This window comes from Leptosomus discolor, chromosome 6 (genome assembly GCF_034619465.1).
Source record: "Leptosomus discolor isolate bLepDis1 chromosome 6, bLepDis1.hap2, whole genome shotgun sequence".
Classification (NCBI taxonomy): Eukaryota; Metazoa; Chordata; class Aves; order Leptosomiformes; family Leptosomidae; genus Leptosomus; species Leptosomus discolor.
Genome location: NC_141396.1, coordinates 43,807,837 through 43,825,013, shown reverse-complemented (window position 1 = coordinate 43,825,013; position 17,177 = coordinate 43,807,837). Strand labels below are relative to the sequence as shown.

General features: G+C 40.3%; 1 protein-coding gene across 3 annotated transcripts; it reads left to right on the top strand.

The window, feature by feature from the left end:
- The first annotated feature begins 1,207 nt into the window (after positions 1-1,207).
- DBF4 (DBF4-CDC7 kinase regulatory subunit) lies at positions 1,208-16,893 on the top strand. 3 transcript variants are annotated; one of them, XM_086466925.1, is made up of 13 exons: positions 1,208-1,318; positions 3,563-3,738; positions 5,630-5,824; positions 7,068-7,118; positions 7,678-7,747; positions 7,896-7,972; positions 9,472-9,502; positions 9,777-9,819; positions 11,317-11,448; positions 13,873-13,987; positions 14,320-14,444; positions 15,668-16,138; positions 16,178-16,893. In XM_086466925.1, the coding sequence occupies exons 1-13, from the start codon at positions 1,273-1,275 to the stop codon at positions 16,731-16,733; spliced, it is 2,088 nt and encodes a 695-aa protein (XP_086323051.1). In that variant the 5' UTR covers positions 1,208-1,272; the 3' UTR covers positions 16,734-16,893. The 3 variants fall into 3 exon arrangements, with proteins under 3 accessions (XP_086323051.1, XP_086323049.1, XP_086323050.1); XM_086466923.1 differs by having other exon boundaries at positions 15,668-16,893; XM_086466924.1 differs by having other exon boundaries at positions 9,774-9,819; positions 15,668-16,893.
- Positions 16,894-17,177: the final 284 nt, after the last annotated feature.

The window sequence follows — 17,177 nt, the reverse complement described above, 5'->3', positions numbered from 1 at the left end:
GTTGATTCAATGGTCACAGCCTACCAGTGGTGACTATATCCCCTGTATGTAATTAACAGTGAGTAACTAGTATAAATACTAATTCCTTGAACAAATCCTGCTGCACGGCTGCATAGACGAGGTTACAATACCTTAGGAATGTACTCACAGTATCTAAAAATAAGGAGCTTATGTATTCCCAGTGTCTGCAACTAGCCAGGACAGGAGAAAATAATAAAAATAACGACATTTCAGAACATAAAATACCCAAACAAAGGTGTATCCTTCAAAATGCACATTGTGCAAAAGTGCAGTTGTAGCTTTATCGGTTGACATTGATCTCAGCCTTATATTCGCTCTACATTTCGCTATTTTCACTAAGTTTCAAATAAAAGGTAAAAAGAGATTAAGGCGTGTAAAACAATACTCTCCTCTCAGATGCTAATAATTACTAATTCGGAGGAGAGGGTCCTTTTTAATATCTTTTTAAACTTATTTCGTAACGGAACGACTTTCCAGGGTGGCACACACAACCCATTCGTAAGCAGCGGCGGGCTGTGACGGCCGGAGGCACACCCCTCCCGCAGCCACTCGACCAGGGCCGCCCAGCCGCTTCTCGCAGCCTCCAGGTCCCAGCGCAGCCTCAGACTGCGGACTCGGGCCGCGAACTGGGCCAGTGACCAGTGGGCTGGGGAACGCCCCGGGAACGGCAGGGGGAGCCTCTGCGGCGGGAGACACGCGACCCGCCGAGATCCCCAGCCGGCCGGCACCGCGCCTACACCGGCGGGAGGCCGCCGAACCGGGCGGTTGCTCCTCAGAAGGCCCTCTCCCCCCACCTTGCCGGGGCCAGGCGGAGAAGCTTTTCCCCGGGATTTCTGCTGAAGAGGACGCCCACCAGCCCCCCTCCCCAGTCCCGGAGGCGCGGTGAGGGGCGCGCCCCCCCCCCCCCCCCCCCCCCCCCCCCCCCCCCCCCGCAGCGCCTTCCCGCCGAGGGGTCCCGGGCGTTGGCGGAGCGCGGCCAGCGGCGGGCAGGGGCGACCCTGGGGCGGCGGTGCTGCCGCTCGCCGGGAGGAGGCGCGAGGTCCCGCGCGGCGGGCCGGGGCTGGCGGAGGCGGGAAAGCGCCGTGAGGCGGGTGCGGCGCCCCAGCAGCTGAGGGCCAAGAGCCCGGGGAAGGGCTGCGGCGCAGGGGAGGGCGTGGAGTCGCTGCGTGCCGGGGAGTTCGGCGGCTGTGCTGGACCCCCGCAGGTACGCCAGCGGCCGGGGAGGAGAAGAGGATGTGACCCCGCGGGAAGATGAAACCGAGCGCCGTGGAGGCCGCCGACAAAGGAGCGCGTCCCCGTAAGCGGCGGGTCGCTAGGGGTGGCTGGGGAAGGGGGGACGGTGTTTAAGCCTTTCCCACCGTCACCGGGTTGGTTTTCAGCGCGGCCTGGGGCCGGGGCCGTCTTCAGGGCTCCCGTGAGCCCCCCGCCGTCGGCTTGGTGCTGCCTGCGGGCTTTTTGCCTCTGTCGGGCTAGCGAGCAGGCACGCCGTGGGCGGGCTTTGTTGGTGGGCGGCTGAAGTACCCGTTGCACGGTTTCGGGAGTTAAACGTAAACGCGTGTACCTGAGAAGGCAGCTGGGTAACTTGTCTCGTTTGATGAGGTGCTTGCTGTGCGGAGAAGCTGGCGGCGGTGCTGGAATTCGCGAGGCCGCTGCGGTGCGAACTGCCGCACCCGGGCAGGTCGTGGCGGTGTCAGGAGTCGGCATGGCAGCCCGGACAGGCCCGGGACTTTAAAATGAAAGACGCTTTGCTGTTACTGGCGTACTACTAACTCGCTCCAGCCCTCTGATTATCCCTAGCAAGTTTAGTACGTTTTTTCTAGTATTAATTCTAGTATTTAGTGTGTTGATATTTGAGCTTCCCTGGCCATCGCATGTGTGTGCTGGGCACAATGCATGTTTGATCCCTGGTCATCTACGAAATTTCACTTGTACACCTGCATATCATCCATCTTTTCGGTTTAGATTCTGAATCAGTTAGGCTGTCCTAAGCCTCCTCTTTTTCCTGTCTCTCTAATTCTCTTGGTCTCCTGGATTCTGCAAAGCTGGCTGCTGTTCCTGCTACACCTGTGTGTGTTCCTAACCATTGCTTACAGAATCTTGGAACATGAGGGGTGGTTCTTCCCACTCTCCTATCTAAGACCATCTCTAGGAGGGAGAGAGTGCATTACAGAGGGACTGGTTTGCCCGTTGGCTTTTTGTCTCCAGAAGCGACCGGCTCACTTCCTGCAGCAGCCCTCATTCTCTCTTCTGAGCTTCTCCAGAAGAGAAGCAACTAGGAGCAAGGTGTCAGTCACTGAGGAGGAAAAGACTGTAAAATCAATGGCGTGTAAAAATCTTTGGTGATTCTGTCTCTGTCCTTGGTTGTAAATGGAATCCCTTGGAAGTATGTAAGAACACACAATGTGCAACTACTTTCACCTAATAATATTCTAGTTTCCTGCTATGTTTAGCTGCAGGGACTTCATGAGTTGCATGTCACTTCTGTGTGTTTAGGACCCCTCAAAGTATTCCTCTTCCTTGTACTTGTGCAGCTTCCCCTAGAAATCGCATCGTAATGTCGACCACATTCTTTGGCAGCAAGCTGCGCTGGGCTGCCCTGTTGCATAGAGAACCCATGCCTGTTTTTTGTTTTGTTCCTGATCCCGAGTTGTGTTTGATGCCCCACAGCTCCTCTGCTGGAGTAGGCTGTTCTGCCCATGTTCTTCTTGATTTTCTATATCTGTATTCTTTTCCCCCTAAATCATTTATTTTACAGACTGACAAAGTCTTAATCTACAAGGTCATTCTTCATGCCTTTGGTCATCATTTGTCTCGCTTGCAGGCTGTATTTAAGATATGGCTGAGTCCTGCCTTTTTGAAGTGGCATGATAAAATTATCTGCTTTGTTTTCTGTTTCTTAGCAATTTCTAATTTTTTTCTTTTTTGATTGTTCAGGAAAGTTCATCAGCACAGTTTAATTGCTGTATGTAGTTTCTTAGTTTTAGAATAAAATTCCCTGGGACAGAAAGAGTGGTCATAACTAGAACGGTTCTGAACTTGAAGCTTAGTTTTCCTACATCTCAGGTGGGTGCTCAAAATTCAGGTAAACAGTAGGATCTAGGTCTTGTATTTTTGGGTGTTCCAGTTACTTTTGACCGTTTTTTGAGTCTACATGAATCCTTTTTGTTTCAGATGAATAAGAGAGTGAGACAGATTCTGTTTTAAAATGGTGTTCTTGTGATTCTCAGCAACTGTGCAAGTAGTGTGTATACTGCAGTACAGAGATAGCAACTACTTGCCGACTGGGTGAGAAAATTGATAACGTATAGCAACTGAAATAAAAAGTCCATTTTAGGATGTGGCTATAAGGGCTATATGTGGTATTATTACTAACATCTTGGTTTTGACATGTTTAACACACAGCTGTTTTTTAAAAGTCCTATATTGCATGGAAGCTTGCCTTGTTAATTTCCATGATATATCAAGTTTCCTTTTGGAAAGGACAAAAATAAACATGGTTCACAAAACACAGTCCCATTTAAATTCACTTTCCTTTTTGCAGCAGGTGGAATGCAAACAAAAACAGAAAAGGTAAAATCTCTGAAGAATGTGAAAAAAGATACAGGAAAACCAGAGAAACTTAAATATAAGCCACTCACTGGGAAAGTGTTTTACCTCGACATTCCATCAAATACGATCTCTGAAAAAATAGGAAAGGACCTCAAAGAGCTCGGAGGGGTAAGTTAACGAGCAGGGACGTTTATGAAACTAGAAGAAAATCTGTGTATGTGGAGTGCCTTTTCTGTGCTCTTTGTGACTGCGCGTTAACGTTACTTGGATTTTGTATGTGACAGGATCTTATTTTTTTATGCTTGTAATGTGTAGTACAAACAATTAGCTTAACTACAAATCATTTTGTGCCTTTTTTGCTAGAAGCTGCTTTGCTAATTGTAACAGTTGTTTATTATAAAGGTTTGTTTTCAGTTGATTATTCATTTGCTTATCCAAATCGAGTAAGTTTCATTGTTTGAGGTGATTTTTTTTCTGCTGCTTCTGACTGTATGTTGCAACTAAAGTTGTTCAGCTGAACCTGAAAGAGATTAGAGGAAGTGTTTTGCATATGCTTACTAAAAGTCAGTAACTTCAGTAAGTACTTTCTGCATGCAGTATGTTAATGAGTATGTTTAAATACTACTATTTAAATCATAAATTTTATAAGCATCTTCATACTTTTTTCCCCCTAATTGTCTCATCTGTATGGAAGAAACACTGATAAGGCAAGTACAGGATATCATAGTAACACACAAGCAATGCAATTGCTTCGTCCACTTTACAGTTGAATGTTTTGAATTAGCCTAGAGGAATCTTGGAAGTTAAAGTATTGAACACCCTTTAACCACAGAAGCAAAAGAGATCTGCTTAAATTGCTAGCTGTTCTGAGCATTGCTTTGGCAATACTTCTTTGACCCCAGAGAAGCCCCGAGAAGTTCTATGAAATTGATGCTTGTAAATTGAGATGCTCTCTGAAATGATAGTAGAGGCAAGGAATAACAGTGATACATTTTCAGGTTAACTACATCTCTTTACATTTAGCATTAGATGAGTGCACGCTATCTTTTGTCTTTCTGTATAAAACAGAATTTAAGGAATTCATATGGGAAAGGTAAGGTTGCAAATCAAAGACTGAAAAGAAGTTTTTCTGGTTTATTCTGAGGAGTATAGGCCTAAATCTGAGGCGTCCAGCACCCTTGAGATCACCTAGCATCCGTGTGTGGTCGTTACTTGTGTGGAGTGCACTCAGAAGTGCCTCTCTCTGTCTTTCCCATTTGGGGCAGAATTGGAAGGCACAGTTTCAAGCTTGCTGCCTGTGCGATTTGTGCTTTCCATACTGACTAGTGGAGACATGGAAAACTTTTTAAGCTCCGTAAACTGGCAAGAAATAACAAGGCAAATGGAGCTGATAGTGACACAGCAGTTGGTAACGAAAGACTGAAGGGGCAAAATGGAAGAGATAAGGCACAGGATAACCACATTGGGTTTTTTTCTTGCCAAGTGTGAAAATATAATCTGCTTAAGTCTTCTACATTTTTGAGAAGTGTTATGAATCCTGTAGGTATGAATCATGGTAACTATCCTGAAATTTTACTTTTTCTGCTGGTTCTAAACTGAATGAATTTATACCTTCTTGCAAACTAAATTACATTTGCATACACATGTCTTTAAGTTTAGCTGAACTCTTCTGTGTAATTTCTGTTACACAAAGTTCTATGAACTGTGGTTTTCCTTGAATTATTCTGTTATTTCTCAATGCAGTGTTTGAATTCTTCTCTTCAGAAGGTACTACAGCCAGGTAGTTCAGGGAATGATAATAACTGAAACGAAGCAAAACTCTTTTGATAGAGATTACAAAATTAAGAAATTGAAATTAGAATTCGTGACTGGGGAGGTGCTACTACAGCTCAGTTGTAATTGTCATCCAGATCTTTAGAAAATATTGTCTTGTTAATTCAATGTTTCTGAACTTAATTATTCAAGAAGTTTTGTCATTTTCTTTAAAGTGTGAATGTGAAATTGAGTTAATGGATTTATTGTCCTGAAATAATTACTTGCTTTGTATCTCTATATTTAGAGAGTGGAGAGTTTTCTTAGTAAAGATATCAGCTATCTGGTGTCTAATAAAAAGGAGGCAAAATTTGCACCAACTCTTGGCCAGATTTCTCCTGTTCCTAGCCCAGAATCTGCACGTAATGGAGGAAACAGTTTGCTTCATCCTAGCAACCAAAAAGATGGACATGGCAGAAGTTCATTTAAGATAGTAGATACGGTAAGTTTCTTAGTAATAATACTGCAAATCAGGAACAACCCATGGGATATGCTCATACAGTTTTTCTCCTATTTTGTTTCCTGAAGGTGTCAACAGTTGCTTGGGTGAGTAAGGGTTTTTCTTTGTTTTTCTTTTTTTTCTTTTTTTTTCTTTTTTTAAAAAAAAAAAACAACAGATCAAACATACTTTTGGACTAGTTCAGGCTAACTTGCTAAACTCAACTAACTCTAACAAAGCAAAGTTTCAAAAAGTAATTAAAAAAAGGGAGCCTTTTCTGCAAAGAAGCAGACTGCACCAAAATCTGTTCTGACATCGCGTGCCTGACTTACTGTTACACATTGCCACTGTTAGGTTTGACAGCTGGATCATTAGGGACAGGCTTGTGATGGCATCCAATGGTTCCTGTCTCTTCAGCAGCACAGCTGTTGATAGCTGGCTACTGGGATGTGCATCAAGCAGATACCTGCAGAAGGACTCTCTGATTGTAGTTCAAGGGAATCATTAAAATTGAACAGTATGAATACCTAGTTTTTCTGAGCTCTTTCTTAGAGGTTCCCGTTAATTGCAACAGTTGTATCTGAATTTGTACAGGTTTATATGAAGTTTCTGACATGGGCAAGTCTTGCATCCTTTCAAAGTTCGGTTGGAAACAAAGCTGTCCTCTGTTAGTGGTACTTAGAAATAGGACCGCGGGCCAGTCTGTGGGCTGGCTTTTGCATTGCATGGGTGAGATCACCTTGTTTTGCAAATAACCTGGATTGGGAAAGGCGTGCTTTTTATGAACAAACAGCACACAGTACAAAAGGGGATACGCTGGTGATAGGAAAAATGGGGATAAAATAGAGTCTATGATTATATTCATGACCGTTAGCTTAATTTGTCACAAGTCTGTCGAATGAAACCTCATCTTTTGATGTGTGCCGCTGGCTGCTTATTCCCACTGTCTGTGTTGTTCCAGCACTAACATTGCTTCAGCCATGCAGCAACCCGCTTTAGCTGTAAACCACTACTTGTTGAGTGGGCTTGGTGGGTTTTTTTCCTTTTTTTTTTTTTTCCCCCCCCTGACTATCCACCCTGCCGTTGTGGGGAAGATGCGAATTAATGAAACATAGCAGTGCAGTGAAGAAGAGGAAACAATTATAGCTAAAAGATGTATTTGTTAGCAACAATGTAAGTTGCCTTACCTTCTGTTTTTTTGAAGTGAGTTCTAACTTGCTACAAATGTGTTTCTGTTTTAATATAGGTACGTACGAGTAGAGGGAAGTCTTTAGTTGAAAAAGCAATCAAAGAGCAGGTAAGCCCAGTAATCGAAGAGTTCATGGTTGAGAAACTTTGTTTTTTCTCTTCCGGGAAACAAATAATCATAAGAGTGTTCTTGATGGTCTAAGACAGAGGTCCTTCCTGGAATGCTCAGGCAGAAGTCGAGGGGTTGTCCAAAGTGAAACTGTCAGGTTGTGCTTTCTGGGTACTTCCTGAAGAATTGAAGGTCCTTGGAGTCTCATGACCAGTATTACAATTTACCAGGATTGCTAATATAGCTAGCGTTACTAGCATTTGGGAGGTGCTTGTGAGATTCAAGTAAATGTATAAATTCACTGTCTCCAAACCTTAGTTGCTGTGAAATGTGGCAATAGAGAACAGTTTTAGCTTTATGAAAGGTTAAACATAATCTTTTGGTGGTGAAGTGCTGTGACACAGAGATGGAGAAATCACTTGAGGAGAGGGATGCTCTTTTGGCGAGAAGCAAAGTATCTGCGTTTTGATGTCAACTTTCGTATATTTGTAGTTATTTTACACAATCTGCTGTATATTGCTTAAAATTATTAATAGAGTTTGTTGTTTGTTGGTTGCAGGACTTAATCCCCTCTGGTAGTATACTATCCAATGCTTTGAGTTGGGGTGTGAAGATACTTCATCTTGATGGTAAATATTTTCATTTGATGAAGCCCAACTTGCGCTTGTGACATTCATTTAATTATTCTTTTGTTGAATTCAAAATATTAAAACCGAGAAGTTACTTCAAACATGCGAAAATAAAATCAGCTGAGTTAATTCTCCCTCTTTTTGCCAGATGTTAAGAATTACATTGAACAAAAGAAAAAGGAGCTCTACCTAATCAAAAGAGCAGGCAGTTCTTTTAAAGATGTGGTAAGTGGCTCTTTGCCATTTGTGAAAATGCTGTTTGTTTCATTTGCTGAGAACACGCAGGTGTGCTAAATACTACCTACTGTGAAGCTTATGGATTTTATTTTAATAAAGTCTTGCTCGTGTTCAGCTTTTCACTGACCAGTATGTTTTATGAATTGATTTAGAAACCGTCTTTGAAAAATAGAAAGGATTAGCTATGCATTTCAGCATTATTCAAAAATAAGTTCCATAGCAGCATTAATTAAACAATGTATAGACTTTTGCACTTGCAAAGGATATCTAAGAATCAGAAGTACTGAGCTGTCTGAAATTTCCACTCTGCCTGCCTCAAAAATAATAAATCATTAAAAAAATTTGTAGCTTGGTTTTCATATGATGTAGATTGTTAAGTTGCATTGTATAATTTTCCCTGTGATACAGTCATTGGAAATCCTTTCCATTTGAGGGACCGTTTTGAAGAATCACAGTTAAGGTCTCCAAAAGAAGCTGCCTCTAGAGAATCTGTGTCAGTTGCTCAACTCTGCACCTTTCCTTCCTCGTCTTTTAAAGAACTAGCATAAGGCATCTTTGAGCTATGCTGCCAATAATGTGCAGCTGGCATGTGGAAAATCCCAGTTTCTCCAGATTTTAGTGTATGATACAGTGAGACATTGAAACTGTTTTAGCTGCTTGTGCGCTGCATCTGCAGTTGCTCTGTAATTTAAATTAAACATGAAGTTGTGCAGTTAGCTAGTCTAGGCAGGGATCTGTGGTGAGGAAACGGAAGCGTACCCTCCTGTGTATGTTGGGTTGCTTTGCAAGGCAATATTGGCTAATTATTAAGAAATCCGCTCTAAATTGTCAGTGTATCAGTGTTCATGGAGAGCAGGGTGGGGTTTTTTGCAAGTAATATAAAATACAGGTTTGTACCTTTACCAGAATCAATTACAGCTAATAGCTGATGCTTGCTTGTAGACTTCACTCTTCTGAAGACAAAATACTCCTTTTAATTGTCGTCTTCATTACTAGAAAAAACCCCAAACTTGTGTAAATCCATTCAAACGAGAAACATTTTTTAAATTGGAGAATGTTACTATCTGCATTTTTTCTGGTGCCATTTTACAGTTTGTAGTTCGTTAGTATTTATAATGTGTCGTAAAAATGTTGTATTTAAGAATTATCTTTCAACCATGGCAAGGTATTTTGGGGGAGGAGAGGGAGTAAGTGAATAAATTCTCCTGTGTGGGTTGTTTGATTTTGGTTTTAAGAAAAATGAATTGAAACATCTCAAGGAGAACACTGCTTTGCAGTGTAGAAATAAGTATTTCTTTGCAAAACGTGTCACCATATCTCTGAAGTACTAATGAGCTTGGTTTCCTGCAGAATTTATCATGACTGAGTATGAAGTTGTGACTAACATGAGGAGACCCTCGTAACTTAGCTACAGCTAAATCTTTAAGTAAAACGCAGAATAATATTGACAGGGATTTTACACCTGCTCTCTTTTTTTTTTTCAATAGGGAAAACAAGTTGCTGCTCAAAAGTCAAGAAGTGAGTATTTCAATATTTGTAGAGGTTTTTGTTTTGCCTTCCTTTCTGAATGCTGAAAAATGTACTACAGTTCTCATCCCAAGTGTGCTGCTGTATTTTAATTTATAAGTCAAAGAAAAGCACATAGAAAAACTTTATTGAAATCAAGAGTGCATCAAACATGTATATAATGAGTTCTGAAATAACGTCTGCTTATTTATTCTGCTACTGGACTAACTTGCTGAATGAAGAAAAGTATTTCTCTCTTAATTTCCTTTTCTCCCCCCTTGAGCAGGTAGACTGAAAAATCCCTTTGTCAAGGTGGAAGACAGAAGTCAGTAAGTGTTCTCTTCAGCTGTTTCTAGCACATGAGAACGGGTTCTTTGGGTTACTTTCTGCCAAGGGCCATATGAATGAAAAGGAAACCTGGAAGTTTTGAACCTTGACATCTTTTCTTACATCCAAATCCTGTACCCCAAAAGGCCAATAAAACTTTGGTTACTAAATTCCTGTCCTGTAGTCCCAACTCAGTAACATTCATCTCCTGCAGAGACTTGTGTAAGGAAAGGGAAGTTGTTATAGTTAAAATTGTCCCTTGAAATTCGGTTCTATTTCCTGTTCAATCATTTTTTTTTAAAAAGGAACACCCCCCTACTAATCTGATTTCAATATCCACAGTAGCATGAAATCTGATACTTTCAGCCATTAAAGTTTTCACATCTTCCTGGTCCTGTAATCGACCAGATCTGGTTATGTAAGGAAATACCAGTTTGCCAGAAGTTGAGCACAATGAATTATAAAAAAACACAGTTCTGTGCAGCATGATTTACACCTTTAAATTCTTAACTAACTTCTGCTTTATGATGATGTTTATAAGCTCCAAATTCTTTGACTCGATTTCTTTGACACTTTCCTGAATTAAAAAAAAAAAAAAGAGCTCTAAACCTGTGAGTTGGTGTGATAGGTATGAGGCACATGAGGATAGTGGGGTCAATTGGACAAACACATTTGTTAAGTACAAGAAATTAATTTATAAATACATGTGAATTGGACTTCTGAATGTAGCCGGGTACTAAACACCTGAAACACTTTAAAATGATTCTGTAACAGAAATATATATGCAAGATAAGTAACAGTTCAGAAGCAGAACAGGATGCTTTGCTGTCCCTGTTCTGTTTTCCAGACTTGCTCTTTTTCTTTGGCCTGGGTAGCCTACAATAGTAATGTGGGGAAAAAAATCAGACTGAACTCTGGCATCAGCATATTGGTCGAATGATTCGGTACATGAACTTTTGGCATGATCTATTTTAAAGGTTTTTAATATATCCAGAGCACTGGTATGGTCGCTAGTTCTGACATCTCTCTAAAGTACAATGGTGTACAGGAAAATTTATCTTTCTGGAAAATGAAAAGGTCAGGTTTTATGTTTTGAATGGTGAATTAATTAAAATTTGTCAAAAAGGAAGAAAACAGTAAAATTGGATGTTAGGAACTGCTATAGCTACTTCTCAGGAGCACAGAAGTGCCATCATCCAAATTGTTCTCAGGTTTATTGGTTACCCAGGTCTCAACAATAAATAGTCAGAAAGCCATACCCCGGGGAATGTGTGAGACAGCTGTGGAAACTCAAGGCAAATCTGTTTTGAGAAAGTATCAAGTTTATAGGAAAGAAGGAAGAATGACTTACTCTAGGATATTTATCTGCTTAGTGTTCTATGTATGTTATATCAGAAAGAGAAACACTTTTACAAGGGATTTGACCGGACTGTAATTTGGGCTGTAAACTCCTTTTCCCATTTCTAATTGTTCTAATGCGCTTGTTTGCTGTAATACAGCCATTACCGACCGTTTTATCTGCAGTTTCCCAGTTTTCCAGTTCTGAACTACTGTGTTCCAAAGCCATATAGTCCATTTGAGGTGGATAAGAAGCATCCTTCTGGTCAAAAGCAGACTCAGTCCAAGCAAAGGTTTGTTGAAAACTTGTTATTCCGGTGTGGATAGAGGAGAGGGTGGTCCTCTGAGATAATACTCAAGTAATTGTTTTCTAAAATAATAGCTCTTCTAATTTTGTGTGATATTCGATACTAATAGCCATGTCTCAGCTGATGTGTTTGCTGCACTGTAACTGTTGGTGTCTGTCTATCTTTCTGTACTTTCTTTGTCCTGTCTTTAGTCCTTTTTTTTCGGACATACAGATATATACATCCAAAAATGCAGCCTTCTCCTATCACTCTGGGTCAGCATAAGATACTCTTTTCCTTTCTGCCACTGGTTTCTTCTTTGTCCTCATCTTGGATGCCATCCAGTAAGTATTTTACAGGAAACAGATTTCTTAAGACTTCTTTTGATATTTGTCAGTATAATGCTAAAGTAAGCAGTTAAAAATTTTTGAAAGAGTTATAGTCATAGTGCAAAATCATCATTAATAAAGAGTGCGCATTGTTGGTAAAGCCTAGTTTATAGAAATTAGGCTCGGCAAATACTGCTTCAACTCTTCAGAGATGAAAGGTGGATGCCAACTGCCCAGTAGAATTGCATTTGGGCTTACAGCAAGCATTTATATAATACATTTTGGCATTTGAGCTCTATTTGAGCACTCCAGCTTCTGGTAAATCAATTTTATGGTTTGCAGCCACCTAGGAGCCTTAATTATCTGGTTTTGGGTGAATTAAAGTATTGTTTTGAATTTCTTCTGCCTAGCGTATCTGGAGTATTAATGATTCTTCCATTGACCTGTGAAATTCACATGAGATACTGAAGACACTTAGGTGAAAGGTAGCTTTGCTATACGTGGAACTTGCTGTATCTGGTAACTTTTGCTGTTTTTCTGTCCTTGGGGTCTAAGACTTATTTAGGTGTGATGCTTGTTTCCTTTGCGAAATAGCTTCTCCACTGTTCTGGTTCTGTCCAGTCTTCACCATGATTGTAGTGCTGGAGGTTTGCAGCTGTGTTGCCATGGTGAATCTACTTTATTTCGTTTATATGGATTAAGGAGTTTGATACATTAAAAATTTCAGAAGTTATGTTTGAATGTATATTCCTATTTAATCTTTCAGGTTGGCACATGCCAAAGAGCTATTTAGGTGGGAGATTACTTTGTACTCAGCAGGTAGAGGTGAGGAATGTCAGTTCAAGGAGAGAGAAGGGAGTGCTTGCTTGTTTTCTCTTTATTTGGGAGACAAGCTTGTTGAAGTGAAGTTGTCAGTTCTGCTTGCTTCTGTGTTGGGCAAGACCTGCAGACGTTATTCAGTCTTCAGGTGATAAATGCTGTTGCTTATATCCCACTTCACTGGTTCTTGGTGCCTTTTACAGCTCTGAAGAGGGAGGTGGGAAGGCTCATGTAACAGGAGAAGCACACAGTTAGGTGGAGCCTGTCCTGTGGAGCCCAAAAAACGCTGGGGTGGGTGTTACCAGTTTAGACATGTTGATGGAAAGTGATTGTGGAAAGCCATGTACCCTGTGCTGAGCAGTACACCGCTGTGCTCGTTAAGTCGGAGGTTTTTCAGGACAGGTTTTTTGGTGGAAAGCCCTGAGCTTACATCTATGCAGGTACTTGGTGTGAAGTCTGTCAGAATGATTTTTGGCTAGACAGGGAGATGGCACTATTCCTCTGAAGTAAAAGGGAAGTCGAGGTTAGTGGTTTGCTTTACCGCCAGCTTATCATCCTGAGGTAGTTTATTACTGAGTTGCAGCAAACTGTAACTCTCCCCGGATAAGGACTCTGAAGTTCATGGAGCAGCTATTGAAAACTTCTTCATGTTTTAATCTCCAGGAAGAACTTGAGGCTCATTTCCATCTATTTCCACTTAGTCTGTGCCTAGAAAAACAGGACAAATGGCCTTTGGGCTGCTTATTCAAAGCCTACATATAACCAGCAAATATGACAGTTCTTACTTTCACCAAAGAAGGAGAGGTCATGTGTTAGACTGAGTGCTTCTGCTGCATGTTTTCTTGGCATCAAAAATACTGTCAGTCGATAAGATGTCAGAAGACTTTTTTCTTTATTTTTAGGTTTGATTTTGTCAAACCTCTTTTTCTTTTATCAGCTATGCGGAGGTTTCAATACGTCCTTTGATTTGCCAAGTGAGATTTTTTTGTTTAGCAGTATCGCATAGTTTATTCTGGGTTAGTGATAGCAGTACATCTGTGCTAACCTGGGTGTTCTACGCTTACATGTAGTTCCACTGTGTCCACCTGTCTTCTTGCAGTAAATATTTTTTTAATTAATATATGTTTTTTCTCTTTGTTTTTCATAAGGATTAACTAACATAATGTAAATAGTTTGAGGGGAAATAATTTTTTTTTAAGCGAACAAGAATGAACATACTTTGAGAGGCAAGTATAGAGCTCAGCTCTGTATTTGAGGCTCATGACATCTTTTCTGTTAACAGAAACAAAATAAATAGTGACAAGGCCTGTGGAACTTCTATTCAGCTCCCTCAGAAGGATAAAAAAAAGAGGGGATATTGTGAATGTTGCGGGAAGAAATATGAAGATCTGCAAACAGTATGTGAAATGTCAATCAAGTATATGCTTTGATTCATATCTCTTAAGTGTGGTATCAACAGTGGTTTCTACTGGCTAGTTTAATGCATTTTATCTAGAAGATTTTCTGAATATGTCTCCTAAAAAGCAGCAAGTGGGTATTTTTTTTGCTTGTAGGTTTTAATTCTTGATTGCTATGTCTGTGTCCGATAGGTGAAGGCCCTAGTAGTTCATGCCTCAGAGACACTAGTAATAAATTAACGATATTTACGTACTGCTCCATATCATACTGTTGGCTTGTATGTTCGTTTCTGTAGTATTAGATTTGTTTCATGTTTTTTCTTTAATTCCAGCATCTTGAAAGTGAACAGCACCAAAATTTTGCACAGAGCACACAGTATCAAGTTGTTGATGATATAATCTCCAAGTTTGCTTACGAGTTTGTTGAATACAAAAATGATGCCAAAAAAATAAAAAGGTAAGTTAGATGTTCTAAATCTTAACACTCTGTGAGTTAAGATATTGAACCTAAAGATACTTAGTTCTGAAATTCTGGATCTGGTACAGAATAAATTCATACTTTTCAGTCTAAAATAAATCACTGGAACTTGCAACGCAGTTGTACCTGGCAAATCAGTTCTGTAAAGCAGAAATTAGAAAAAAAAAAAAAGTATTAAAAGTGCAGATGGCATCACAGGAAAAACGAGACTGAAAGGGATTGCCAAAAGTTGTCCTGCCTATCCTGCAGCTTCAGAAGAGCGAGATGTGCTGTACTAAAATGTTGCTGACAGCAGAAGCTGGACATCTTGCTCTGAAGCGTTCTGTCGGTCTTAGTAGCCTGAGGACAGCAAATTATATTCTCCTCAAACAATCTGATCTCCTTACCAGTGAGAAATTCCTCCTAGTCTGATCTGGATCTTCCTGTCTATACTTCAAGCCTCTTAGCTCCATCCTGCCTGTGCTAGACAAAGCAGTTTTCCCTTTCTTCTTCGTAACAAAAAAGCTTAAATGGGCAAGAAAGACTTGTTTCTTGTCTTGGACGGTAGGCACCTGTGTCTTGGCTACTTGGAACAGTAACTCAATTCAAGATTGCTCTGATTTTTTGCAAATGAGTCAGGAGATAAAGAATAACTTTCTCATTTATTTAAAAAAAAAGAAAAGAAAATAAAGGTATTGAAGAAATAAACATATTGTTAGTTAAATCAAAGGAAATGCAAATAGAGACAAACAACTGATAGCCTAATGAAGGCAAGCCTTTATTCCTTCTGTGATTGAAAATACTCAGAGTGGCTAGGTTTGAAATACTGTGTCAAGAAAATCATATGTAATTATGCTAATTGTGTGTGTATATATATATATATCATAGAATGTTTGTAAGTATTTATAGTCATTGCATTACATTCATAAACTTCTTTTGTTCTTAATGCCACTGTGAATTGAGATTTACTGAAATACTAGACTTTGTGCGTGTTTAAAGCAATGTTATGAGCTGTAGAAAACAAGAAAACATCACCTTCAAATGTAAGGCGTCCTGTTCCTGTAGAAATAGTGTGTCACTACATAAGTATGGCTTTCCTTTAGAAGTAAACCCAAAAATTGCTTTGTCAGTTTGGTTGCTTTTCTAGAATCAGTTGCATATGGAGTTCTGTCACCCATGTTTTTTCCAGTGTTTGTTAATAATTTTAAACAATTTAATTGTAGGACAAAATGTAGTACAGGATACTTTTCTCCTATTATTGGAAAGATAACTAGACCGGATGAGCTGAAAGAACGACTGAAAAAGCAAAGCATTTCATTGAAAAGTTACTCATGGAGGGATACGGCGATGCGGGCACTCAAACTGGATCGCCAGCCTGCAGCTGTACAACCGACTTCTGTGCCAATATCCGCCCCTGTTTCTGGATCTCTCTGTTCAGCTCTTTCTTGTCACCTGTCACAACCTTCAGAACTGAAAAGTAAGTTCAGAAATAATGATGAAAACATTAAAACCGATGGCTCCTGTACTGGAAACTTGAGAGAGGCTGTTGTATCATCAAATTTCCTACAACCCCCCCCTCAGAAAGATGACGGAGCGTACACAGAGAACTTGTTTCAAGTTTATGAGCCATTCAGTAAAGAAATACTGGAGTCAGAAGTAAATAAAAAGAATTTACAGTGTTTTCAGGAAGGCCCGTGTACTTTATATTCTCATACTCAAGTTACAGATTTTAGTGAAAAAGACAAAAACCTGTCACAGCCAAAACGAAAATTAAATAATGCAGTAGTCCTACCAGCAAAGTGTTTGAAAAAAACAGATTCCAATCCTACGTTTATCAAGAAACATTGTGACTTACACGATAATCATCAGCAGATGCAGCACAATGTCGTTCTGGAGGCTGAGGTATCTGATTCTGCTGTAACCAAAGAACTGAGTGAGTTGGCTGCCAGCACTGCATGCTGTTCACCGTCAGGGAAGCTGCACAGAAAAGTGAAGCTTTACTTGGGAAGGAATAAAAGGGAAACCCAGAAACCGCACCTGGAGTTACACATGAAGTGTACAGGTGGGCTGTCTGCTCCTGAAGAGAAGAGGAGTTCCTGCAGCTCACCTGTGCAGGCCCTGCTGGGGTTATTTCAGACAACCGAAAGAAACTCTGAATGTGGAGGTTTTTCAAGTTGCACTGAGAACAAAGGTTCGAGTAGCATAAAAGATACGTGGGAAAGGCAGAATACAAATGTTATGTGGTCATTATTTTCCTCTTCCTCCTCATCCCCATTTTTTGGATTTTAATGCTGCTGTGTTTAATAGAATGATTTTCAAATAAACTTGCAAATTTAAGATTTTACCTGTATTATATGTACAGATGGTTTGGTTTTCAAGTTTTTTAACGCAAAAACTTCTGTATATGTAAATATGAAAAATAAAACTAATGGGTTTTTGTTTTGTTTTATTTTCTTAAAGGGCCTGCTCTGTCATAGCTCGTAAAAGGCTCTGAGCCTGGATTTGGGGTGAAATTAATTGCTAGGCAAAACTAAAAAGCATGACGTAGCTGCATTTGGTAGAATAATTTTCTAAAATCTTTGATCATGTGTTCTAAACAACTGGATGTTGCATTAGGAATAAGGCAGTCCATAAAAAGTCACTTGCTTTCCTAATACTTCTTCTGCTGCCGAAATTGTGCTGGGGAACCTGTGTAATATGAAATAGGATTAGGAAGGCATGTATTATATTTTT